At 44.6% G+C, this 26,904-nt stretch overlaps 2 protein-coding genes across 2 annotated transcripts in view; one reads left to right on the top strand and one right to left on the bottom strand.

The window, feature by feature from the left end:
• The first annotated feature begins 349 nt into the window (after positions 1-349).
• GJA10 (gap junction protein alpha 10) lies at positions 350-2,028 on the top strand. Its single transcript, XM_068985477.1, is given in 2 exon segments — positions 350-1,991; positions 1,994-2,028. Coding segments are annotated over 2 exon segments (1,677 nt in total).
• A 19,085-nt stretch (positions 2,029-21,113) lies between these two features.
• The window catches only part of BACH2 (BTB domain and CNC homolog 2), an 86,229-nt gene continuing 80,438 nt past the window's right edge, over positions 21,114-26,904 (bottom strand). The window contains exon 4 of the mRNA XM_068984945.1: positions 21,114-21,599. Coding sequence (XP_068841046.1) covers positions 21,114-21,599 — 486 coding nt within the window. The remainder of the gene's footprint in view (positions 21,600-26,904) is intronic.

Below are 26,904 nucleotides of genomic sequence, written 5' to 3'. Positions count from 1 at the left end.
TATGGCATCTCATATGTTAGAAAAAATGAGCAAAATTATGGAATAGAATGTATTGTACAAATATGATGGCCAATGAGTATACTAGAATGACAGTTAACTTTGTATAGGAGAGAAGACTATAGGAAGGAATTGGGTTGGACTGGGGAGGGTCTTTAGTATTTTTTCCAAAACCTATTCCTTAGAAATATTTCAGCAAGCATGAACCATAAGTATTAGGGCTGGAAAATCCTTCATAGTTTTATTGACATGAAAAGAGGACCTGCTGTATTGATCATGTTTTTATATGTTATACCCATGAATTCTATTAATCTTAGTGTTTTCTGTATGTTTCAGACATTAGTCTCTTACCATGGGGGATTGGAATTTATTGGGTGGCATCTTAGAGGAAGTTCACTCCTACTCAACCATGGTGGGGAAAATCTGGCTGACCATCCTCTTCATTTTCCGAATGCTGATACTTGGTGTGGCTGCTGAAGATGTCTGGGATGATGAACAGTCAGCATTTGCCTGCAACACCCAGCAGCCAGGTTGCAACACTGTCTGTTACGATAATGCTTTCCCTATCTCCTTGATCAGGTTCTGGGTTTTACAGATCATTTTTGTGTCTTCTCCCTCTCTAGTATATATGGGCCATGCACTGTATAGACTCAGGGCCTTTGAAAAGGAAAGGCAGAGGAAGAAGTCACAGCTTAGAGCCCAGATGGAGAATCCAGAGCTTGAATTGGAGGATCAGCAAAGGATGGATAGAGAACTGAGGAAATTAGAGGAGCAGAAGAGGATCCAAAAAGTCCCACTGAAAGGATGTCTGCTGCGTACTTACATCTTACACATCTTGACCAGATCTGTGCTGGAAGTAGGGTTCATGGTAGGCCAATATATTCTCTATGGGTTTCAAATGCACCCTCTTTACAAATGTACTCAACCCCCTTGCCCCAATGCAGTGGATTGCTTTGTGTCTAGGCCCACAGAGAAGACCATTTTCATGCTCTTTATGCATAGCATTGCAGCCATCTCTTTGTTTCTCAACATACTGGAAATATTTCATCTGGGCATCAGGAAAATCATGAGGGCACTTTATGACAAATCCAGCAATGAGGGCATTGAGGATGAAAGGAGACCTCCATTCCATTTGAAAAAATATTCAGTGACCCAGCAGTGTATGACTTGCTCTCCATTCCCTGAAAAAATCTCCCTACTTCAAGCCAACAATCAACAGCAAGTGATCCGAGTCAATGTGCCGAATTCTAAAACCACGTGGCATATCCCACAGCCCAGGCAGCTTGATGTAGACCCTTGCCATAGTAAAAAAGACTGGGCTGAGAAGAATCAGCACAACGGACAGCTCCATGTCCACAGCCCATGTCCCTGGGACAACGGTGCTAGAATTCAGCACCCAGGACAGCAGCCAGACCATTCTTTATTTGGCTTGCAGAATATAAGACCTCACTCCTGGCTAGGTACAAAGATGGCTCCTAGGCATTGTCCATCACATACAACAGGACCCTGGGAGCAGTCCCAGGACCTACAACCCTCAGGGGAACCTCTTGCAGACTTGCACAGTCACTGCAGACACAGCGATGGCAGCATGACAGACAGCAGGGTCCAAGAGGCAAGAGACAGATCTTACCCTGGCAGTCGCAAGGCCAGCTTCTTGTCCAGACTGTTTTCTGAAAAGGGACAGCTGTACAGTGACTCAGGAAGCTCCAGTTCTCGAAATAGCTCTTGCCAAGGCTTTCCACACCGGGAAAACAGCCCCTCACTTCTGCCTTCAGCCCCTGGGCGAAGGACATCCATGGTAAGTAAGATCAGACAACCTGACTGATCATGGAACTTTCATAAGAGGTGTCCCCCTCTGTTCCCTTCTTAGCCTTATCTTCCCTTCTTAGCCTTCTCACCCCTTCTTAGCCTTCTCTTCCCTCCTTCTTTGTGTGTATATGTGTGTGTTGAGAGAGAGGGAGAGGAGGAGAGGGAGGTTAATTTATGGAGAGTTAAATTCATTCAGTACATTCAGTTAAGCTCAATTCATAAAATAAGCTTATTGAAAACTTTCTATCGATTAGTCTTATAAGTCCTGGTATATAAATGAATCACCATCTCTGCCATCAAAGCTCTCTGAGCCTGTATGGGAAATTGGGTAAACATATAAATGATCAAGTGAAATGTGCATGTTAGAGGGGCTAGTGAGCAAAAGAAGGAGAGGTCAGTTCTTTACAGACAGGTCAGGAAAAGCTTTATAGTTGAAATTACTTTTGAACTGAGTCTTGAGATATGAGTTTCTCTAGACCTGTGAGGACTGGGGTACATGGAAGAAGGCTATCTCAGTACAAGGAGAACATGGACAAAAGCTGAGAGGTGTGATAAAGCAGAGCTGTCTGGGGGCCATGTGTGTCTGGAGCACAGGGTAGTAAGGAAAACTTCAGAGATAAAGAAGACTGGAGAAGGGGGAATGGAAGCTTTGCAGGGAGGCAATGGAGAACCCATAGTGCTAGACAGTGTGTAACAGAGGAGTGCTTGGAATGGAGTTGCACTTTATAACATAATATGGAAAATAAAAATCAGAGAAGGGATCATTTGTAACCTTGAGTTGCCCTTGTCTCACTAAGGAAGGAGGGTATGCTCCATTGTTTTAATAATTCTGGCATTTAAAAGTCATATACAAACATTTGTGACATATTCCACAAAGACTAAAATCAATATTGTATTGATTTTAATTCTGTTCTCTGAAAAGCCACAATGGAATAAACATTCCTTGGCTATCATAGGGCACAATGGATATTTACTGTGGATTCTTCTTGATTCTGGAAATAAGAGTGACTCATGTTTTACCCACTGCTTGCTTCTAAGAACTTTTTTTTTTCCCATTAAAAAGAAAAATCCCCCATGTTAATAGGGGAACTTCTCAGCTGATTTGCTTTGTTGAGCCCATACATTTGCTTTTTCCTTTGTTTCATTCTTTGTGTTAATAATAATTGAATCCCTCTACACCAGTTTCATATCTTCTATGAATTTAGAGATATTTTCTTACTGCACTAATGCCTTAACTTGAGAAGGAACCATCCTACCAAGACTTTTTCCCAAAATGCTTTTTTTTTTTCAAACTTATACTCATTTCTTGTCAGTGACCAGCCATCTTCTCAGGAGGTTGATTATATTTAGGATCATTGTATGGGTTCTTGGAACCCTATGCCAAATTATGGGAGGGTTTCAACTCTGGCTTGAGTTAGTCATCTGGAGCTTAAAAAAAAATCTCCAGCCCAGGACCCATCCAATTCCAATTAAACCGGAAGCTCTGGAGATGGGATGCAGGATCAGTGTTTTTAAAACTCCCTTGGTGATTGCAATATGCCACCAGGGTTGAGATTCACCATCTTAGAGTAATCTTGTCAGTGGCCCCTGCTTCTTATCTGCATTTGTGAAGCCAGTATGACAATTTTCATCATTTTCTTTCTCGTACCTCCTTCCATGTGAGAGAAGCCTTTGTATTGGCAGAGAACTGAGGGAAGAACGGCAGCATTTAGTTGAGACAGATTTTCTTCATCTCAGATTATCTTTTGGGAGAGACAGGCCATGCTGCAGAGCTTGGAGAAAAGACGATGAGGGTGACAGGCCCTCTTTCTATTTTCATCTTCCCCTTTCTTCTTTGTTATGTTTCTAGGAATTATAAATAATGCCTCCAGTCACAGAGCTTTCCTACTAATGGTCACTTTCCCCCAAGCCTCTTTCAGAGTTGACAGGCCACTGCACTCCCAAGATGGTAGGGAGACTTGGAGATTGAGGTCACAGCTATCAACTCCAGAGCACTGTGGCTGACACATCATACTTACTGCAAACAGAGGGAGCTTTCATGAGAAATTAGAGCAGTTGGGACTTCCGCAGTGGCCAGTGGTTAAGACTGCACCTTCCAGTGCAGGGCAGGGGTTTGATCTCTGGTGGGGGAAATTCAGTCCCACATGCCTCGTGGTGTGGCCAAAAAAAGGAAAGACATTAGTGCATCAAGCAAAGGATTGTGAGCATCCACTTTCAATATATGGACTATAAACAGTTTTTGACACTGTATTAGGTCCCAGAGAACTGAATTTTTCAGGGTCAATCAGATGCATTCTGATTGTAGCAGTTGGTGTTTCAAATAAAATGAGTTCAAGTAGAGACCACAGTTTCTTTGCCACACATTCCCCTTGCAGAGAATTGTTCTGAAAAAAGAAATCCACTATATTTTAAAAGGTCAGGAAAACCACCTGTAAGAGCCATGATTTATACTCCAAGATATTTTGCTTGCCATCACCACTCAAATCCTGTAGTTTCTGCAAGTCTAAGCCTGTTGGTTATTGAATAAGTTTCTATCAAGTTTGATTCTTTAAGGATGGAGTTCATAGGGCATGGAGAGCAGACTTTTAGTCCTTTTAGTCTGGCCCAGTGAGCATGGGGAGGAAGAGTGGTTGAGTTTTAGGAACCCATGCTCCCCTCTGTAATGGAGAGGGCATGGAATGGCATTCATCAATGAATGCCTTCACTTGTCAGAGGTGCTGTGACGTAGTCATTCTATTGCCCAATTCCACTTTAAATCTGCAGAGAAGCTTTGAAAAATGGTGCAATAAGAACCTCTGCAGAAAGAGCCTGAGTACCAATATTTTTAAAGCTCCCCAGTGATTCCAATATGAACTACCACTGTAGAGTAGGAAGATTTTGGCATAAGGAAGATTGCCCTGTGAACGCCTCTGATCTTTTGTGATATTCAGTTCAGTTCAGTCGCTCAGTCGTGTCCGACTCTTTGCAACCCCATGAATCGCAGCACACCAGGCCTCCCTGTCCATCACCAACTCCTGGAGTTCACTCAGACTCACGTCCATCGAGTCCGTGATGCCATCCAGCCATCTCATCCTCTGTCACCCCCTTCTCCTCCTGCCCCCAATCCCTCCCAACATCAGAGTCTTTTCCAGTGAGTCAACTCTTCACATGAGGTGGCCAAAGTACTGGAGTTTCAGCTTCAGCATCATTCCTTCCAAAGAACACCCAGGGCTGATCTCCTTCAGAATGGACTGGTTGGACCTCCTTGCAGTCCAAGGGACTCTCAAGAGTCTTCTCCAACACCACAGTTTAAAAGCATCAATTCTTCAATGCTCAGCTTTCTTCACAGTCCAACTCTCACATCCATACATGACCACAGGAAAAACCACAGCCTTGACTAGATGGACCTTTGTTGACAAAGTAATGTCTCTGCTTTTGAATATGCTATCTAGGTTGGTCATAACTTTTCTTCCAAGGAGTAAGCATCTTTTAATTTCATGGCTGCAGTCACCATCTGCAGTGATTTTGGAGCCCCCCCAAATAAAGTCTGACACTGTTTCCACTGTTTCCCCATCTATTTCCCATGAAGTGATGGGACCGGATGCCATGATCTTCGTTTTCTGAATGTTGAGCTTTAAGCCAACTTTTTCACTCTCCTCTTTCACTTTCATCAACAGGCTTTTTAGTTCCTTTTCACTTTCTGCCATAAGGGTGGTGTCATCTGCATATCTGAGGTTATTGATATTTTTCCTGGCAGTCTTGATTCCAGCTTGTGCTTCTTCCAGTCCAGCGTTTCTCATGATGTACTCTGCATAGAAGTTAAATAAGCAGGGTGACAATATACAGCCTTGACGTACTCCTTTTCCTATTTGGAACCAGTCTGTTGTTCCATGTCCAGTTCTAACTGTTGCTTCCTGACCTGCATACAGATTTCTCAAGAGGCAGGTGAGGTGGTCTGGTATTCCCATCTCTTTCAGAATTTTCCACAGTTTCTTGTGATCCACACAGTCAAAGGCTTTGGCATAGTCAATAAAACAGAAGTAAATGTTTTTCTGGAACTCTCTTGCTTTTTCCATGATCCAGCAGATGTTGGCCATTTGATCTCTGGTTCCTTTGCCTTTTCTAAAACCAGCTTGAACATCTGGAAGTTCACGGTTCACGTATTGCTGAAGCCTGGCTTGGAGAATTTTGAGCATTACTTTGCTAGCATGTGAGATGAGTGCAATTGTGCGGTAGTTTGAGCATTCTTTTGCATTGCCTTCCTTTGGGATTGGAATGAAAACTGACCTTTTCCAGTCCTGTGGCCACTGCTGAGTTTTCCAAATTTGCTGGCATATTAAGTGCAGCACTTTCACAGCATCATCTTTCAGGATTTGAAATAGCTCAACTGGAATTCCATCACCTCCAGTAGCTTTGTTCATAGTGATGCTTTCTAAGGCCCACTTGACTTCACATTCCAGGATGTCTGGTTCTAGATGAGTGATCACACCATTGTGATTATCTGGGTCGTGAAGATCTTTTTTGTACAGTTCTTCCATGTATTCTTGCCACCTCTTCTTAATATCTTCTGCTTCTGTTAGGTCTGTACCATTTCTGTCCTTTATCTTTGCATAAAATATTCCCTTTGTATCTCTAATTTTCTTGAAGAGATCTCTAGTCTTTCCCATTTTGTTGTTTTCCTCTATTTCTTTGCATTGATTGCTGAAGAAGGCTTTCTTATCTCTTCTTGCTATTCTTTGGAACTCTGCATTCAGATGCTTATATCTTTCCTTTTCTCCTTTGCTTTTCGCCTCTCTTCTTTTCACAGCTATTTGTAAGGCCTCCCCAGACAGCCATTTTGCTTTTTTGCATTTTTTTTCCATGGGGATGGCTTGATCCCTGTCTCCTGTACAGTGTCACAAATCTCATTCCATAGTTCATCAGGCACTCTATCTATCAGATCTAGGCCCTTAAATCTATTTCTCACTTCCACTGTGTAATCCTAAGGGATTTGATTTAGGTCATACCTGAATGGTCTAGCGGTTTTCCCTACTTTCTTCAATTTGAGTCTGAATTTGGTAATAAGGAGTTCATGATCTGAGCCACAGTCAGCTCCTGATCTTGTTTTTGTTGACTGTATAGAGCTTCTCCATCTTTGGCTGCAAAGAATATAATCAGTCTGATTTCGGTGTTGACCATCTGGTGATGTCCATGTGTAGAGTCTTCTCTTGTGTTGTTGGAAGAGGGTGTTTGCTATGACCAGTGCGTTTTCTTGGCAAAACTCTGTTAGTCTTTGCCCTGCTTCATTCTGCATTCCAAGGCCAAATTTGCCTGTTACTCCAGGTGTTTCTTGACTTCCTACTTTTGCATTCCAGTCCCCAATAATGAAAAGGACATCTTTTTTGGGTGTTAGTTCTAAAAGGTCTTGTAGGTCTTCACAGAACCGTTCAACTTCAGCTTCTTCAGCATTACTGGTTGGGGCATAGACTTGAATTACTGTGATACTGAATGGTTTGCCTTGGAGACGAACAGAGATCATTCTGTCGTTTTTGAGATTGCATCCAAGTACTGCATTTCGGACTCTTTTGTTGACCATGATGGCTACTCCATTTCTTCTGAGGGTTTCCTGCCTGCAGTAGTAGATGTAATGGTCATCTGAGAGTGATGATAAAGAGCACTCTCCTGTAGCTCCAGGTGCTGAGGACCTTTGTACTTATTAGTCCCTCTGCCTGTGTTGCCCCACCTACCCAAGGACCTCAGTGTGACTGATGGTGTGAGCTGTGTGCTAAGGTCCCAGGGAGCACTCTTAGCCTGTGATCATGGAGGGGAGAGTTAGAGATGATGAGGTTGGAATGGGCAAGAGCTGATATGTCAGGCTTTATAAGCCATGGGAAGGAATTTGAGTTGGATGGCACAGGAATGGTGGTGGTCTGATATGTACATACATGTATATATATATATTTAATTAATTTATTTATTTTTGGCTGCACTAGGTCTTTGTTGCTGTGTGTGGGCTTCCTCTAGTTGTAGAGAGTGGGGGCTGCTCTCAAGTTGTGGCGTGCAGGGTTCTCATTGCAGTGGTTTCTCTTGTTGCAGAACATGGGCTCTTGGGTACGTGGGCTTCAGTAGTTGCGGCACATGGCCTTTGTTGCTGCAGGGCTCATGGGATCTTTGTTCCCAGACCAGGGATTGAACCCATGTCCCCTGCATTGGCAGGTGAATTCTTAACCACTGGACTACCATGGAAGCCCATGATACATATATTTTTAAAATCACTGTTTCTAATGAGTCTATTGTAGAGATGCTGTGGTCTGAATGTCTGTCTCCCCTAGATTCGTATATTGAAACCTTATCCCCCAGTGCAATAGTGTTTGAAAGTGGGATATTTGGGAGGTAATTAGATCATAAGGATGGAGCCCTTTCGAATGGGATTAGTGCCCTTTTAAAGAGAGCATCAGATAGTTCCCTAGCCCATCCACCATGTGAGGGTACAATGAAAAGATGACCATCTATGAGCCAGGAAGAAGGCTCACGCCAGACGCTGAATCTGCCAGTGCCTTTGTCTTAGAATCCCCAGTCTCCAGAAATATGAGCAATACATTTCTATTCTCTTTTTGTTTTTAAATATTTGTTTATTTTTGGCTGCATTAGGCACTCAGGATCTTTCATTGTGCACTTGGGCTTCTCTCCAGTTGTGGCATGCTGGCTCAGTAGTTTCTGCATGTGAGCTTAGTTGCTCCGAGGCATGTGGGATCTTAGTTGCCCAACCAGAGATCAAATTCACGTTCCCTGCACTGGAACGTGGATTGTTAATCACTGGACTGCCAGCGAAGTCCCTACATTTTTCCCCAGTTTAGGGTACTTTTTTTCTATAGCAGCCCAAATGGCCCAAGACGGGATAAGAGTGCAGTCAGAGAGACCATCTCGGAGGCTTGCATAGTGCTCAAGTAAGAGGGGAGTGACTCACTCCAGGGATACTACTATTAATGGTTTGAAAGAAGAATCTTTTTCTTTTTTCTTAGCTTTCAAATTAAAGTATACATGTTCATTGAAAAACATTCAATCAGTATAAAAGAACACCAAGTAAAATGTGAACCTGACTATGTGAGGGTTCATCTCTCACTCTCACCTGGACTCAATTCCCATTTCCCTCCACCAAAGGCCATCACTGTGAACAGCACGGGCTGTGTTCCCCTACCTCCCTCACTGCATTCATAATCTGTCTTGGAGTACAAATATATGTCCACATATATTTGTTATATGTTTTCAAAAATGTAAATATGATCCTGCTATAGAGATGTCTCTGCCGTTTGCTTTTGCTTAATTAATGAGATGTCTCAGAAACTCTTCATTTCAGTACCCATGGAGATGCCTCAGTTGGATATGCTTCATGCTTTTCCATGAGCTAGGTGAACCATAACATACTTAATGACAACTTAACCATTCTAACTTTTTTCTACTGCAAACAATGTTGCAATGAATATTTCATACATACTTTGATAGGTACCTAGAAGTGGAATTATTGGTTTAACAGGCATGCATATTTTACATTTTGATAGATGCTGCCAATTTTTGCTCAGGAAGGACTGCCAATTTATCCTCTTTCCAGCACATTAGCACTTTTTCTCCACACTCAGACATTATCTATCCCCACCCTCAGTCTGATAAACTAGAAATGTTTTCCTTTGTTTTACTTTGAATTTCCATGATCACTAGTAAAGTTGTTCCTATGTTTATTAGCCATCTGTATTTCTATTATGAATTATCCTTGTCTATTTTTTTGTTGAGATATTTGTTTTTCCTCTGATTTCTAGGAGCTCTTTTATGGTATTATATTAATGCCTTGTCAATATACGTATTGTAAGATTTTCTCCCAGTCTGCTTATTTCTTATCGTTGTGTACGGTGTCTTTAAACTTTTAATATTGTACTAAATCTAAAATCTCTGTGACTTCTAGGTTCTTTGCCTCATTTGAGAAGGTCTTTTTTGACACAGCATTATCAACACGGGTAATTAGATGGATGTTTGGAGGGTTGACTGTTATAATTTATTGAGCCTTTTACTAGAGTTTTCTATAATATATTAGTTGCCAAAGAATCTAAAGAAGAGGGAGAAAGTCTCCCATTTTATGGAGTCCCTGATTCTGGTCTAGACACTGCCATGGGTTTCCTCATTGTGACCCTGTGATTATTCCCATTTAAGAATAAGGAAGTAGATGACTTGTCCAAGTTATGCAATTAGGATGTGGTCAACCACAGTCTTTGGGACACAGCAGGAACATAAACGAATATTTACTGAATGAGCGAATGAGCTGGAATTTTACCCGAAATTTGTCTGACCCAACCCAAGTTCCTTTTCCCATTGCTGCTTCCTGCTCTCCCTGTGAAAGTGATAGTCATTCAGTCATATCCAACTCTTTGTGAGCCATGGATCCTCTGTCCATGGAATTCTCCAGGCAAGAATACTGGAGTGGGTAGCCATTCCCTTCTCCAGGGGATCTTCCTGACTCAGGGATCAAACCCAGGTCTCCTGCATTACAGTCAGCCTAACTGTAGCATATTTTTAGGATAGATTATAACAAAATGAATCATCTACATTTGGATCCATGTTCCCATTCCACATTATTGCAAAATCAGGAACTCTGGTTAGTTGTGGAGGGGACAAAGATGGAGATTAGGAAAAGGTTGGCCTTTTAGTTTTAGACCTGGAGTTTGGACACAACAAGCACAACTGGAAGAGGAGGAGGAGATGGCAAGTGGGATTCAGATCTTATGCTGCAACGCTGTCTGGCAACAGAACCTCTTACCTGGACATTCTTCTCTGGGGTGATGTGAGGAGGGGACTATCTTCTGCAGAGCATTTTGTTTGGATTTGGGATATTTGTGACACACACAGAGTCTTGGGTGGGTGGGTGGGACTAGCTTTTACTAGCCCTTCTGAGTCTATTTTGTTCCTTTTGTTTCAGAACATGCTTCTAGAACTTTCATCTATTATGAAAAAATAATCCATGCCTGGGACCAGAAAAAATGAACCCAGGAGACAGCTGGCATCTGTGAAATAAAAGTCGTATGTCTGTGAGCTCAAACTGCAGGAGAAACTCAGAACCATCCCCTCTGGAACCCCTGGTCAGGCAGTGGCTCTGCATCAGAAGCTCCCAGCTGGGCCCCCTGACCTCTGAGGTCAGCCTCTCACTGCCCTACTTGGCTACACTTCCTGAAGCTGATCTGATGCCTCACCAGGGAGGCACTGTATTCCATCAGAGAAAATCTAGGGGCCAGAGCTGCCGCCTGAAGGGAGGAGAAGTGGGATGTACTACCCTCCCGGCCAGCAGCCAACTCTGCAGCAGCAGCAGTTTGGACCCTTGAACATGGGTCCAGAGCAGCCTGGGAGCTCTGCCTGCAGCCTGGGCTCAGCATGCTTCCTGTCTGTACATGGGAGATAGGAGGGGAGCCTTTTGTTTTCTTCCTCTCATCAGCTCCTTTCTTGGGGATGAAGCAGCTGCATCTTCGTACCTACATGCTATGACATAAAATATTGATGACAACACTGGTGAACAGTGGCATCACACGACTTTATCCTTCTGTTGGACTCACACATCATCAGTGGTGATGCCATGACTGTGGGCCAACAGGTGCTGGTGGGATCTCATTACTGACCTCCAGAGGAGAGACTGGAGTTGGCACCACTTCCTCCTGCACCCCACCCTCCCAGGGGTCCCGAGCCATCCAGCAGAAGGCACTGAACATTTATAGAGCACTGAGGCCCAGATGGCTGTGATTCTACTAACTCTCCAATCTGTGAGGCTGGTTGGCTGAGTTCTGAGAATCATAAAGGTGGGGTGAATTCCCAAGGCAGGAGACACTTAGCTCCTCCATCCTCTGTCTCATGGCCAGAGTCTCCTATCTCTGGCCACACACCTTCTAACAAACGTTTCAGGTTATCAGGAGAATCAGTTTGTTCCAAAAGCACAAAATCCGCACTCCTTAGCCTGCACGTGGAGCCTTCAAGGGCGGGCTCCTGCCTCACGTTCATTCCCTCCCTCCTGGTATCTCCTGTACTCTCTGAATAAAGCAGATTGCCCTCCCAGTGTGACGGACCAGCCGCCAGTCTGTTGAGAACCTGCACAGAATAAATAGGTTGAGGAAGGATAAATTTGCTTTCTCTACTTGAGCTGGAATGTCAGTCTTCTCCCTTGGACTGGGACTTACATCATTGACTCTACAGCTCTCAAAACTATACCACTGGCTTCCCTGGGCCTCCAGCTAACAAAAGGTCTAGATTGTGAAATTTCTTAGCCTCCATAACTGTATGCACCAATCCCAACAAATCATCCAGTCAATCAATCAATCAACCTGTATCTGTCTCTCTAATAAAATCTCCCATTGGTTCTGTCTCTCTGGAGAACGCTATCCTGGATAACTGCCTGGAGTGTTGCAGAAGGGAGCTCAGCATTGACGGGCTGGTCTATGCTTCTAGCCCAACTGGCTCCTGAGTCTTCTCTGTTCTGAGTTTGCAGAGGAGGAAATGAGGTGTGGAGATGTGAATAAGTGTTTGGTCTTTTCTGCAGGGAGTTGGTAGAAGAGCCTGTGAAGACCAGGAGGATGAAAATGACACCAGGGCCAAGCCCAATTAGGTGCCATTTTCAGGGGCATTCCATATTCCAGGTGCTTAAGTCACATTATCTATGACCTATACAACTGTGTAAAGTTGTTGTTTGTCCCCCTTTTATAGATCAGAGAAGGCTGAGAGAGCTCAAGTAACTTGCCCCATAGCTAAATTCTGGCTGAAGTCCCTGCTTTACAGCTGGAATTCAAACCCAAATCTTGTTGCTTTAAGGCCCATACTCCCCGTGCTCTCTCTCACCCATAACCATCAGCAGCCCCTGCACAATGCTTTATTGACACATCTGTCTCCTCAACTAGCCTATGAAAACTTGAAGGGTAAGTCTGTGCATTTTAAATCTTGGATGCCCAGTATGTAGCCCCGTGGTGGTTGAGCGAACGTATGTTTATGTATAGATGCCAAAGACCAGACACTACTCATCACTTCCAACTCTCCAGTCTATTCCTTATTCCCTGGTGTCCTGTCCTTTCTTGTCAACACATTAATTATGAGAGACTCAGAAGCCTACATGGCACTGTTCTCCACTTCTGCACCCCCCCTTTTTTTGTAATTTAAAATTTCTTCACTCTCCAAAGCCTTTATCAGGTCATGAACTGTACTGCACAAATAGAGATTTAAAAAAAATAAAGTTAATATGACACAGTGTAAAATGCAATGCTTCCAGCAAATGCTGCTGTATCTCTGAAGGTTTCCAGCCATTGCTTTAGGATGAAAGTCAGTGCCTCAGGGGTACACTTGTCTTCAAGGGGAGAGAGTGAAAACTAGCCATGAAGAAACAGCCCTGCCTGTTTCTGGTTGAACAGATCTTCAGCAGCAAGTAGATGTCCAGATACGTAGGAGCAGGGGTCGGGGAGGGAACAGAAGGGATGATGCTCTTGATTCAAATGAAAGGAAAGACACTTTCATAATGGGATGTGGGAAGTGCAGCTTTCTCTGTCTCTCTGGCCCTTGATTCCCCGATACCAGGAAGTATATTTATTTATGCCAGGAAGACAGAGGTGCTCAGTGCAGAGAATTGGAAGCCCATTCCACTCTGGACACCATCACAAGCTTGTGGTGGACATGCAGTACAGTCATGGTAATGTATCCTAACTGAGGGGCTGGGGTGATGAGCTGCAGAAGAGTGAAAAGTTCTAGAACTATTTCCAAGAACTGCTCAGTGTTTTCCAAACAACATGCACTAGACCTGCTGGCAGGGAGAAGGCAGACCAGATTCCTCACTGTGCTCTAGAAGTAGATTCGATTCACACCTAAGGTGCATATTCAAAGCAGGGGAGAGAGGGACTTCCCTGACTCCATGTCCCCAATGCAGGAGGCCTGGATTTGACCCCTGGTCAGAAAAGTAGACCCCACATACCACAATTAAAAAAATATATGATCCTGTATGTCACAACTAGAAAGATCCTTCGTGCTACAAGACCAGATGCAGCCAGATTAATTAATTTAAAAAAACAAAGTAGGAAAGAGAATGACTGCTGTCCATCTGGGGCTGGGTGGTGTTTGAATGCTTCCCTTCTGCAGGATGTAAGAGCCTTATTCTGTATCAAACCACAGTGGTCATTCCCTGCCACAAGCCCTAAAGTCAGGTGGAAAGTGCAAATAATCGTTGGTTCTAAATGAACAGGTTTTCCTACAGAGAATTTTGGAATCATGACCCACCCTTTCCCCAGAATGGACTGAATAACTTCATGTCTTCAGGCAAAGGACTCTTTTCTTAACCTCTAACACCTGATGCAAAGAACAGACTCATTTGAAAAGACCCTGATGCTGGGAAAGATTGACGGCAGGAGGAGAAGGGGACGACAGAGGATGAGATGGTTGGATGGCATCGCCAACTCAATGGACATGACTTTGAGTAAACTCCAGGAGTTGGGGATGGACAGGGAGGCCTGGCGTGCTGCAGTCCATGGGGTCGCAAAGAGTCAGACACGACAGCAGCTGAACTGGCACCTGAGATGTTTGGACCATGGTGATTTCATAACCGAGAACATTTGCTAATCCTGTTAGATACTCCCTGAAGCTCTGACTCAGCGGGGAGCCCATGGAGGGAGTGGAGTTTGGCAGCTGGTAATTTCTGTTTTCCCACCTGGCTAATGGAGTTGGGCACTTCCAGAAGCTCAGATCCCAGCAGCTCTGCTATCTCCTGCTATCATGTGACTCCATCCTCACTGCCAGACCACTCATGAGTCCAGCGTACTCAGGTCATCTGGGATGCCCAGCATTCAGTATCTTGCCTTCCCTTTACAGCAAAATTCAGACTCATGTGATCAAATATTCTTTTCTGGCTTAGCTGTATTTCTGCCCTAACCACAATTCTAAACTCTCTGCCCTGCAGTTCACTGTATCTAGCATTGGTTTTTCCTTTTCCCATTTGCATTCATTCAGCTTTTTATTTTCACTTAAACCTATTACTATGAGATATAGATTCACATGCCTTAGTAAGAAACAATATTCTTCACCCAGCTTCCCCCAAAGGTGACTCTGCATAATGATAGCACAACATCAAAACCAGAAAACTGGGTTTCGTGCCTTTTGTCTACTCTCAGAGGTATTAGGGATTCTTTAAATGGAGAATTGAAGAATCGCATGAGTATTATCACATTTTTAAGATTTCTTATCAGATTAATCAGGTAGCAGGTAAGGGCCCAGGGCTTCCCTGGTGGCTCAGATGGTAAAGCATCTGCCTGCAATGCAGGAGACCTGGGTTCATTTCCTGGGTCGGGAAGATCCCCTGGAGAAGGAAATGGCAATCCACTCCAGCACTCTTGCCTGGAAAATCCCATGGACAGACGAGCCTGATAGGCTACAGTCCATGGGGTCACAAAGAGTCGGACATGACTGAGCGACTTCACTTTTACTTTCTTAGGTAAGGGCCCAAACAAGGAAGAGGCATGGCCTCTCTCGAAGGAAACAGTTCTGAAGGCCTCTGGCTCTATAATCTCCAACACAGGGATCAGAGAAAATCAGTTTACAATGCGTAATGATATGTCTTTATTTCATCAACAGAAATGGTGTCTAGACAAAATTCAGTTAACACTAGCAATTCAATCGAGTGAATTTTTTTTTGCACAATAGTGTATTTACAATGAGTAAATGAAGTTTCAATTCATTAGTTCATAGCAATGCTTTTTTTTCCCCAAAAAAAGGTAAAAATTCTTAGTTACAGAGAATAAGCATCAACAGCCATTTCATTTTTACAATAAAAACCACAAGAAAAAACCACAATCACTTAGGAAATAAAAAGACAAGCCTAAGAACTAGTACAACAAAATGATGCATTGAATTGTTACATTAATCGCATAGAATTTGTGTAAAAAGTATGTAGAAAAACACCTGATGTAACCTGTTACAGTCGTTGACCAGTTATGAGAGGTACAGAGGGTTATACAGGTAGATATGTGTGAAAACTGTCCGTATTGTTCGACCTGGGGAGGAAGAGGAGAGGGGCAGTAGCCCCTTGCATACACTGAGAAAACCCTGTTTTGAAAATGGCCTCTGGAGTTTGTAAGGCATAGATTGGAGGTGCACTTGCATTAGACTGGTTCTGGAACAAATTCTCACAGGCCCATAGGACCTCACAAGCAAAGGTGGCACTTGTCTTGAATGGCTCACCGTGTCTAACCAGCACCCGAGGCTCCTGAACGCCCGCCCGTGGACGCGTCCGGATCACTCACTAGAAGTGGCAGGTCTTTTACATCGGGGCGTGAATGGGCCTCTCAGCATTCACACGTGCACAATGCATTGTTAGGACTCACGTGGAGGTCACCCCTCTGCCTCCAGGCATGTTTTGGTAGAAGACTTAGCATCAAACTGTAGGAAGAAAAACCCTCTTTGTCCAAATCCCTTCACTCTTTCCTGTCCCCACAGGAGAGTCTGGTGCTGCAGTTGAGTCTACCTCAAATGCATACTCTGGGTGCACTTCTGTGACTAAGGTGGCCACTGTGTTATCTGAGGTCAGTCCACTGGAATGGAAAGGAAAGCCAAGGTTGGTTGTCCATTGCTGGAGAGTGAAACGTACACACCGTGTCGCAACCAGAGCTATGAAGGTGGGGCTCTGCAACTGAGTGGGTTTTCTTCGCAACATGGCAGCATCCTTGTCATATGACAATGAAAATGCATTGATACTCATTTGCTATAAATACTATCTCCCAAGGTGGAGTTTAGGAAAATACTATACACTTACTTTTCTTTGCAAGAAATGTTTTTGCACCGTCAGTAGAATAATTTATCCTCCATCTGCTGCAATAGGTTTTTTCTATGTACAAAGACTGCTTGCACACACTATTTGTGTACAAATACATTTTATTCTGCAGCATCCGTCTTTGATGCTTGGGTCAGGAGATAGCTTGGGCAGTATTCGGCACACACAGCTTACACACAGAATGCCTCTAGGCACACAGAATGCCTGCACAAATTCCAATTCCACACAGGCTTCCCACTGAGCACTGACGTGCCAACAATGGAACCCACAGCAAAATCCTCAATTTGGGGAAGAAAGACTAACTCATGATCCAGTGAATAGCTTTATTCTTTAAAAAAAAAAAATTGTGTTCTTTGCCTATTTATAGTGATTTGAGAACAAAACTTCATTCTTTTTGCCCTCTTGATCAGCAACTCCTCCAACAAATGTTAAGTACTAGTGGTGCAGTTTGAAGTCATTTATTAAGTGCCTCCTAGTTGAAACGGGGTATAATGTACAGAGCTAGGGAGTCTAAAGAGCTTTGCAGGCTTTTACTCATTTTGAGAGGATTATGCTACATAATCTAGCACATGGATCAGCTTGAAGGGGCAAGTGGGTTCTTCAAAGCTGTGCATTTTCACGCCTTTGTCTGTTCATTTCTTCTTCTTCAATGGCAATCATAAAGCATTTAGAGAGAAAGTGTAGGTTTAGACCTCCTGACAATAGCACTGGACTTCAGTGTGCCCACCTGGTTTTTAGAAGTCCCCTCATGTGAATTCTGTCGCTGGTCCCTGCCTTCCTTTTCAAGGAGAAGTGGCAGCTGACATACTAATCATCAGCCTTTTTTTCTTTTTTCTTTTTTACTTCCTTGGGAAAGCAACACAAGGATTAAATCCAAAATCATAGTGCATCTTAAAAGCAGCATACCTTTAGAAATACAGTTAATAAATTACTTGTACACTATACAAAATACCCTTCCCTACGGCAGCATCACCTCTGATGCCTGAGTCATTAATAAGGGAACCCAGAAGAGGAGGAGCAGGTGGCCTAGTCACTTTTCCAGCTTTTTGTTTGTTTGTTTGTTTTTGCCATGGTTTTGTTCCAGAATCAGTATGTCATGAAGTTATTTTATTCAAGGCACCCCCAGATAACGCAGAGAAACAGACATATACAGCAAAGCATGCACCTGCCCAAGCCGGACCAATCTGAACGAAGTGAGGTTGTCTGGAGACACAAGTAGAAAACAGGCAGATCCGAGGGGAGGACTAGTTTTAGGCAGATGTTAAGTAGCCACAGGACCACCTCCACTGTCCCTGCTGCAGCAGCCCATGCCTACCCCGGCCACTTGGAGACACAATTTCCTGTCACAAGGACCCTCCTGAACATTTCATGGCTGGAATATAAATGCCAGAGTTCTTTATATCTGTAAGGACAGAACCTTAATGGTATAACTAGATGTCACCATTCCACACAAACACTATTCCTGGCTATTAACTTGTTTTTCTCTTTCATAAAAGACTCGGGTTGCACTAATGGATCCCAGGAAAAGGAGACAGGCTGGTTTTAAAACTCCACTTAAGGCAACCTGGACCGTGGTTCCCAGCTAGTCCTCCCTTTGAATCAACCTGGAAATAATCTTGACAAGCACATGGTTCAGACCAGTAAGAGACACAGACACGTCACATCAACAACTGAAAAAAGCCAGTTGCTGTTTCTGGTGGACAGTGAACCAAATTCCAACAACTTGTTCAAATCTCCAAGAAATCGAAAGACAGTTTCTCCAGCAGTGTTTTTAACTGCTTCCCATGGTAGGCGTGGCGAGGGTGTGGTTAGGGAAGAGGAAGACATTTGAGGCAGGGGCTGGCCAGAGGAGGCCGTGGGCTGAGTTGGGGGGAGAGAAATACAGGAAACCCCCTCCCCAGCTGGAAGCCAGCAGCACAGGACAAAGGAAAGGGGGGTGTCCAGAAAGGGGTCAAGATGACCAGATGCACATGAGTGGGTACCAGGGTCATTCACAGCAATGAGCCAGTTTGGACCTGGTTATGATATGAGCAGAAAACATTCCTATTTTAAAAGAAGAGGAGGTCACTTAAAAAAGGCAGCAAGAGAGTTAAAAAACCAAAAAAAAAAAAAACAAAAAAAAAAAACCTTTTAGCCAACTCTTCCACCAGAACACACACCTATGATGGATCACGGCATTCACATTGAGTTTAAACGAGAGCTGTCCCCAGTTTCCCCAAAGGCAAACCTCACAGAGAAGCACAGAACTAGGCCAAGAAATTCCAACAGCCACAACAGAAACCGTAGCTTCAACTCAGAGCAGGAGAAAAATGTATCTTAGACAAGTGCAAACACACACACACACACACACACACACACACACACACACGAGAAAAAAACAAAAACCCAGAGGCAGGTTCTAAAAGTGGAACTATTTTCAAAGAAAAGCCTTTTTTTGTTTTTTAAACCCTACCGCATGAACCAACAAATTTCTGGCATTCATACATACTTAAACATTTAGCGCTAATATTTGTACAGAAAAAAGTTAATAATACTAAAACATGTTACTATGATTTCACTTTTCGCCTACATCATATACTAATTTCCCCTTTCACATGCAGCTTTAATATCGTCCAAACAATGGCACAAATGAAGAAACAAAATCAACCATCTAGTCCCCACGCCCCACCACCCCATCCCCACATTAAACTGTTCGGGACTCCTCCCCGCAGCCGAGCTGAAGGACCCACAGGAGAGGGGGTGCTGACCTCTCCCCCAGCACAGGCTTCAAGGGGTCTGCACCCCTTCCTGTAAACGCAGCCAGGGGCCCACACGCCCCCTGAGCCAAGGGAAGCCGCTCTCTGTGGGTTGCAAGCCAACTAGTTTTGCAGCAAAAGAAGAAAATCATCATTAAGAGAGAGTAGGGAGGTGCGTGGTGGGGGTAAGGGGCAGGTAGGGCTCCTGCACGCATCGTGTCCAAAGCCTCAGAATGAAATCTGCCTTCAGACCAAGAGAATTGGTGGGAAAACCTCAGAATGCAACTTAAAGCATTTGGAGAAAGAAGGGAAAAAGAAATACTTTTGTCTGCGCCAGGAACAGACTTCAGGCTACAACTGTCCTGCTCTCTCCTACTCGGGCGGGGCCAGCGGCATTAACCCCAGGATAGCCGTTTAAAGGTGGGACCCCCAGGGCGATGACTCAAACCCCCTCAGGTGAGTCCCGGGGGAGGCAGGTCTGGGGTTGGGTGGCCAAGCAGCCAAGTCCTTTGAAGGAGAAGTTCCTACTTGTCCTATACATCCGGAGCAGGCAGAGGCCTGGGGCAGTGTTGAAATGAATGGGACCTACTCCCTGGCTGAGAAACCAGTTCTAACTTGGTATCTAGGAGTTCCGGTATAACATCACGATTCCTGCTGTTTCAATGCACTTTCCAGTGAGATGTCCAAACTCTTTCCCCACTTAGAAATCTGAACATCAACTCTGAACTCTCTGTATTTTAACTTTGCTTAGGAAAAGGTGGGGAGGAGGTGAGATATAAAAATATTCAAGCAGATTATTGTCTACATCCTAGGATGAATTCATTATTTGGCAAGATTGTTTTTCCTACATAATTATCACCTGAGTGCTTTTTTTTTAATTAGCTGTTTTACTTTTTGAAGTAAGAGCAAAGAATATACAGTTTACTTGAGTTATACTGAAGTGACAACTTCATTTAAGAAAATAGGTTTGACCCAAAACTCAGTGCAAGTGGCAAAGTTGACCTTGACTGTACAGTATCCGCAAAAAAAACAAACAAAAAAAACCCCACGATACTCAACTGGCGCCATCTGACAGTGCCCAAATCAAACCAAACCAACAAAAAATAAAAGGTCTGAAATAAAATGTCAAAGAAAGCTTCCAACACTGAATTCTGTCCATAAATAAGCACAACTTGAACTGTGAAGCAAGAAAAATGACCAGGTTAACAGTTACAAATCGGTTCTAGCATCAGAGACAAAAGAAGAGGAATGTTGGAACCTGTTTATAAACGAGAAACCAAGTTTCCAGTTTTAGGATGAGAAAATTGAGGCATGCAGGACTTTTGCATATGGAGAGAGATAATATATTTCATATATATTATATATATAATATGTACAGTCTAGCTATAAAACTTTGATGTGTATAGAAGCTGTCTTCCATGAAAAAAGTTGAACATTCAGAAGAAATTCCTGAGATAGGGTTTGTGACATGGGCCACTGAGAAAAGAAATCCGTGGTTGGGTCCTAGAGGTGTTATAGTCTATCCCTGTAAAGACTGAAATGAACCCACAGACAGACAGCGTTGCCACTGTCGTCTTTCCTTGCCTGAACAAGGGGTAGCACCATTGTGAAGGTAACTATATGCTCCTGCTTGAAGGGAGGAGAGAATACTAAGAAACAGTATTGCTGCTAAGACCGCTGTAGTGTGCACCAGATTCCTTCTCGGTTCTTCCAGACGACAGACGAACAGCACTGCAAGCTGACCCAAGGACACCTGTGTGGGAGAGGGCTGAGAACTCGGGGGCAGGCCGTCACTGGGCGTAATCCTTCCTGGGTTGTTCATCCGTTGTACACTTATCAGTCATTTCCTGGCAGAAGTCCACGGTCACCGTTTGGCTCCTGGGTTCCAGGGGAGGCCCTCTCTCAGAGAAGGTCCCTGGGTCAGTGCCTTCCAGCCTCCGAGCAGAAGTACAGTTCTCTGAGGCGTTGCTGGGGGCCCAGGGTGGGCCAGGGGCCGCTGCCCCCTGCTCCAAGCAGCAGGGTGCACTTTCCCCCACTGCGCACTGAGGGGCGGCAAGGTTCTGCTCCACGCTCAGGGGCGCGGGGTTAATACTGGGGGCTGTGGGAAGACCCACAGGTCTGAGGACAGGGCAGTACCGATGCAGGGCCTGGATCTGCTCGGGGCTCTGGATGTCTCGGCAGACTTCCTGGGAGAGGCAAGAGAAGTTGTCCAGCAGTTCTCCCATGCATGCTTTCAGCTGATTCCTCTCTGACAACAGCTTCTCTTTCTCACACACCTGGATAAGACAGGAAAAAGAGGAGACCTGATCCAGCCTGAATGGGAGGAGCTGAGACCCTGTGTTCTGTGGGGGGTTCCTACTTCAGTTTTTTGCATCCTACATTAGAGTGTAACTCAAGAGTGACTGGGGCTTCCCCAGTGCCTCAGTGGTAAAGAATCTGCCTGCAGTGCAGGAGCCACAGGAGACATAGGTTCGAACCCTATGTCAGAAAGATCCCCTGGAGAAGGGCATTGCAACTCACTCTCGTATTCCTGCCTGGACAATTCCCATGGACAGAGGAGCCTGGTGGGCTACAATCCATGGGGTTGCAAAGAGTTAGACATGACCGAAGCAACTTGGCACGCATGCATTCATGAATGACTAGGTCAGAATCTAGAAACTTAAAAGCTCCCTATCCAGGGAGTCAGGACCCATATTTTCGCCATGTCTCCCATCTGAGCAGCCCACTGAGATGTGCCAGCGTCCCTGACACCTTCCCTGTGGCAGCTCTTCATCCTTCTCTGAGGCTTAGCCAAAAAAGTGAAAGTGTAAGTTGCTCAGTCTTGTTTGACTCTTTGCGGCCCCATGGGCTATACAGTCCATAGAATTCTCCAGGCCAGAATACTGGAGTGGGTAGCTGTTCCCTTCTCCAGGGGATTTTCCCAACCCAGGGATTGAACCCAGGTCTCCCCAGCTGCAGGTAGATTCTTCATCAGGGAAGAATCTGGCCAGGGAAGTCCTGGCCAAGCAACCAGCAAAGTCTCCACCCACCAGAAAACTGTAGACAGTCAAGATTCCAGTTTCCTGGTATTTGGGGTTTGAAGAGAATCGACTGGAAAACTCTTCAGTTCCCAACTTTATAGTTGAAAATCTCCCCTAGATACATTAGGGTTTGATTTCTGAAGGTCAAAAATAATTTAGCTGACCAATTCCAACTATAAGACATTTCGTAAAAAGGCAAAACTATAGAGACACACCGAGAAGGCAATGGCACCTCACTCCAGTACTCTTGCCTGGAAAATCCCATGGATGGAGGAGCCTGGTAGGCTGCAGTCCATGGGGTCGCAAAGAGTTGGACATGACTGAGTAACTTCACTTTCTCTTTTCACTTTGCACTGGAGGAGGAAATGGCAACCCAGTGTTCTTGCCTGGAGAGTCCCAGGGACTGGGGAGCCTGGTGGGCTGCTGTCTATGGGGTCGCACAGAGTCAGACACGACTGAAGCAACTTAGCAGCAGTAGCAGCATAGAGACACAAAAAGATCACTGTCTGCCAGGGGTAGGGGTTGGGGAGGGAGGTAAGAGTAACTGAAACACAGAGGATTTTTAGGGCATGCAACACGTCACCGTCACAGCAAATATGTATCATTATACATTTGTCCAAACCCACAGAACATCCAACATCGAGTGAGCCCTAAGGTAAATTATGGACTTTGAGTGATTGCGATTTATCAATACAGACTCACCCACTGGAACAAACACACCACTCTGAGAAGACTATGAGTGAGCAGAGGGAAGGAGCAGGTGGGAACTCTTATTTTCCCTTCAATTTTTCTGTGAACCTAAAACTTCTCTAAAAAACAAATCTATTTAAAAAAAAAACATAAAAATTGCAAAAAAAATTCAACCACTGCAGTTCCTTATGGTTCACCCTATATCAGCACGCTCTTAGCCTTTGCAGCAGACAGACTAAACACAACAGTCCTCTTACGATGACTGAGGACTGTGTAGTTAGTCTCAAGTACCCAGTCTCTCTGGACATGGAAAGTGCCCACAGAGGTGCTAAGACAAGCTTAGTGTACTAGCCCAGGGTTCTGAGATGTTCTCCTGAGAGAAAATGCCATATAGACTCTAGTGTTACTAAAATTCATCACCCTATCAGAGAGATGAATGTGGTCATAATTATCTGTGTAAGGACAGAACATAAGGAATCTCCCTGAGACGCACTGCTGTGAAATGGATGGAGAAACAGGACATTTGAAGGGGTGTGAAGTGAGTCCTGACCCTTTGCAAGGGTATGCTGAGGGCTGAGGAGTGGATGAGAGAGGAGGAGAAAGAGAGAGGGAAGAGGGAAGAGAGAGAGCCAGAGATCGAGCAAGAGACAGCGAGAGGAGAGTGAGGCGAACATGTGACCACAGGGTCTCCTACATGGGAGCTGCACGTGCTGAAACATGAATGCAATCTGGCAGGCAGTGTGGGCGTGTGTGTCAGAGATAGAGATTTACACGGGGAAAGGGCACCTGCTAAAATATTTACAAATTTATCAAGAAAACATGTTTTATAGATGAAAAATAAACAGATGTACACGTGCAACTCGAGAGAGAAATACATTTTGTGAGTTTGCAAAAGCAGAGTGAGAGCCATGAGGGAGACCAGTGGGAGTGAGTGGGTGGGACCAGCCTGTGGACACCACCCCCGGGGGGGCTGGTGGAAGTGGAGGTACGGAATAAAACACATCCGGAGGGCTCCCGAGGAAAGGACATCTTACACCAGTAGCTGTGCAACTTGGACCTCATTCCCTGGACCTGCAACTCAGCAAACTGAGAGGCAACACCATCCCGGGAAAGGATCTCGGTCTCAATTCTGCCACATCTTCTTGGCCAAGTCACCTACCCCTCCACACCCACCGACCTGCAACATGTCCTGGGCCACTTTCTAGAAGGAAGAAAATGAAATGCTCCCTGTGGCAGTGTTTTGGCTCTCTGCAGGAAAGGCTGTACAAATCCAGGCCTCGGTTAACAGCAAGATGCTTTAAGTCACAGGTGTACTGTGGATGAGCACGTGATACTCGCATTCCACGGGGAACGTAGCACCTTATTCAAGGGGTTTCCAAAAAGGCAAGTGGAGAACTAGGAGATGCCCTCCGGTTTCAGCTGAGCAGTATCAGCACAGAGCTCTAAGTTTCTGCTGGGTGTGTGGCTTAGTCTTTTTCAATTTGTTCAATACGACACAAGTACACAGAGAAGAGAGCCAATTACAAAAAATCAGGCATTTCTCAAATATGGGCGATTAGATTTATTCCTGTACCTGGAAAAGAGCACAGGGCCAGAATTACCATAGGCATATGCTTAAGGCTCGACAGCTTATCCGCAGCAGGCCCAGCCTTGCCTGAGTACCCAGCTAAGCCAAGAAGGTGTCCAGAAGACCCACACTCACCAGCAGCAGTATCTAGCTTCCTGATGTCAGCTTAAATTAAACATTTTTGTTGCTGTTGTTACATGTATGTGCTCAGTAGCTCAGTTGTGTCCAACTCTTTGGGACCCCATGGATTGTAGCCCTCCAGGCCCCTCTGCCCATGGGATTCTCCAGGCAAGAATACTGGAGTGGGTTGCCATGCCCTCCTCCAGGGGATCTTTCCAGCGCAGGAATGGAATCTGGATTTCTGACATTTCCTGCATTGGCAGGAGGGTTCTTTACCACTAGCGCCACCTGGGAAGCCTCGTTGTTGTTGTTGGTAGAACAACATTAAAGAAAAATTTTAAAAAAGAAGGAATTTTCAATCCCAGGACTCAGTCACAATTTCCGATACATTTTAGGGCAACAGACATTTCTTGAGAGGCTTGCACTGGAGACTCAGAGATTGTCAAGACTGCCCTTGTCATGAGGAATCTACAGTCTAGGGCCGGGATTGAGGAGACAGACCGCTACACAGAGATAATGCAAGACTAACGTGGTAAGTATGAAGTCAGACAGGGCTCCGAGGACAGAGACTCAGCCTCACCAAAGACTCAGGAAAGGGGCTTCTAGGAGGAGACCTGACTCTTAAGGAACAAAAGACACAGATAAGAAAACAGTCGAGGACTGTCCCAGGTATAGGGGACACAGCCGAGGCAGGAACACAGAGGTGCAAACAGCAGGAGATGCGGCTGGGGGAAGTGCACCCAGTTAGATTTTATTGGGGGTCCAGTTCCAGGAAGGGAGTGGAAGGTGACACTAGAAGGGCAGATTGAGTCACAGATAGCACAGTGCCTCTTGTTGAGGAACCTGGCCTTTATTGTGTAGGTGATGGGAGCTGCTGAACATGGGTACATCTTCCCTGCTTGGTGGGTGTTAATTAGATTAAAAAGAAAACAAAACATGACATCCAGGACTATCTTGAGAACGGGTAACATTAAAATAAATTTTCTTTAATTTTTAAATTGCTTTACAATCCTGTATTAGTTTCTGCTGCATAGCAACGTGAATCAGCTATACCTATACATATATCCCCTCCTTTTAGCCTCATTCCTGCCCCCCACTCCCTTCTTACCCCTGTAGGTGTCACAGAGCACTGAGCTGAGCCCCCTGTGCTGTACAGCAGCCTCCCACTAGCTGTCTATTTCACACATGGTAGTGGAGATATGGAAGTGTTACTCTCTTGGCTCATCCCACCCTCTCTTTCCCCCACTGTCTCCACAAGTCCAGACAACAAGTAACATTTATTCAAAGTTTCTCAAGTGGGCCTTAGGAAGCATCACTACAAACAAAGCTAGTGGAGGTGACGGAATTCCAATTGAGCTATTTCAAATCCTCAAAGATGATGCTGTGAAAGTGTTTCACTCAATATGCCAGCAAATTTGGAAAACTCAGCCATGGGCACAGGACTGGAAAAGGTCAGTTTTCATTCCAATCCCAAAGAAAGGCAATGCCAAAGAATGCTCAAACTATTGCACAATTGCACTCATCTCACACGCTAGTAAAGTAATGCTCAAAATTCTCCAAGCCAGGCTTCAACAATACGTGAACTATGAACTTCCAGATGTTCAAGCTGGTTTTAGAAAAGGCAGAGGAACCAGAGATCAAATTGCCAACATCCACTGGATCATGGAAAAAGCAAGAGAGTTCCAGAAAAACATCTATTTCTGCTTTATAGACTATGCTAAAGCCTTTGACTGTGTGGATCACAGTAAAGTGTGGAAAATTCTGAAAGAGATGGGAATTCCGGAGCACCTGACCTGCCTCTTGAGAAACCTATATCCAGGTCAGGAAGCAACAGTTAGAACTGGACATGGAACAACAGACTGGTTCCAAATAGGAAAAGGAGTACGTCAAGGCTGTATATTGTCACCCTGCTTACTTAACTTATATGCAGAGTACATCATGAGAAACCCTGGGCTGGAGGAAGCACAAGCTGGAATTAAGATTGCCGGGAGAAATATCAATAACCTCAGATATGCAGATGATAGCACACTTATGGCAGAAAGCGAAGAAGAACTAAAGAGCCTCTTGATGAAAGTGGAAGAGGCGAGTGAAAAAGTTGGCTTAAAACTCAACATTCAGAAAACGAAGATCATGGCATCTGGTCCCATCACTTCATGGGGAATAGATGGGGAAACAATGGAAATG

The sequence above is a fragment of the Capricornis sumatraensis genome, chromosome 13, assembly GCF_032405125.1.
Source record: "Capricornis sumatraensis isolate serow.1 chromosome 13, serow.2, whole genome shotgun sequence".
NCBI lineage: Eukaryota > Metazoa > Chordata > Mammalia > Artiodactyla > Bovidae > Capricornis > Capricornis sumatraensis.
The sequence above is the reverse complement of the archived record's forward strand: the minus strand, read 5'-3'. Positions and strand labels throughout refer to the sequence as shown.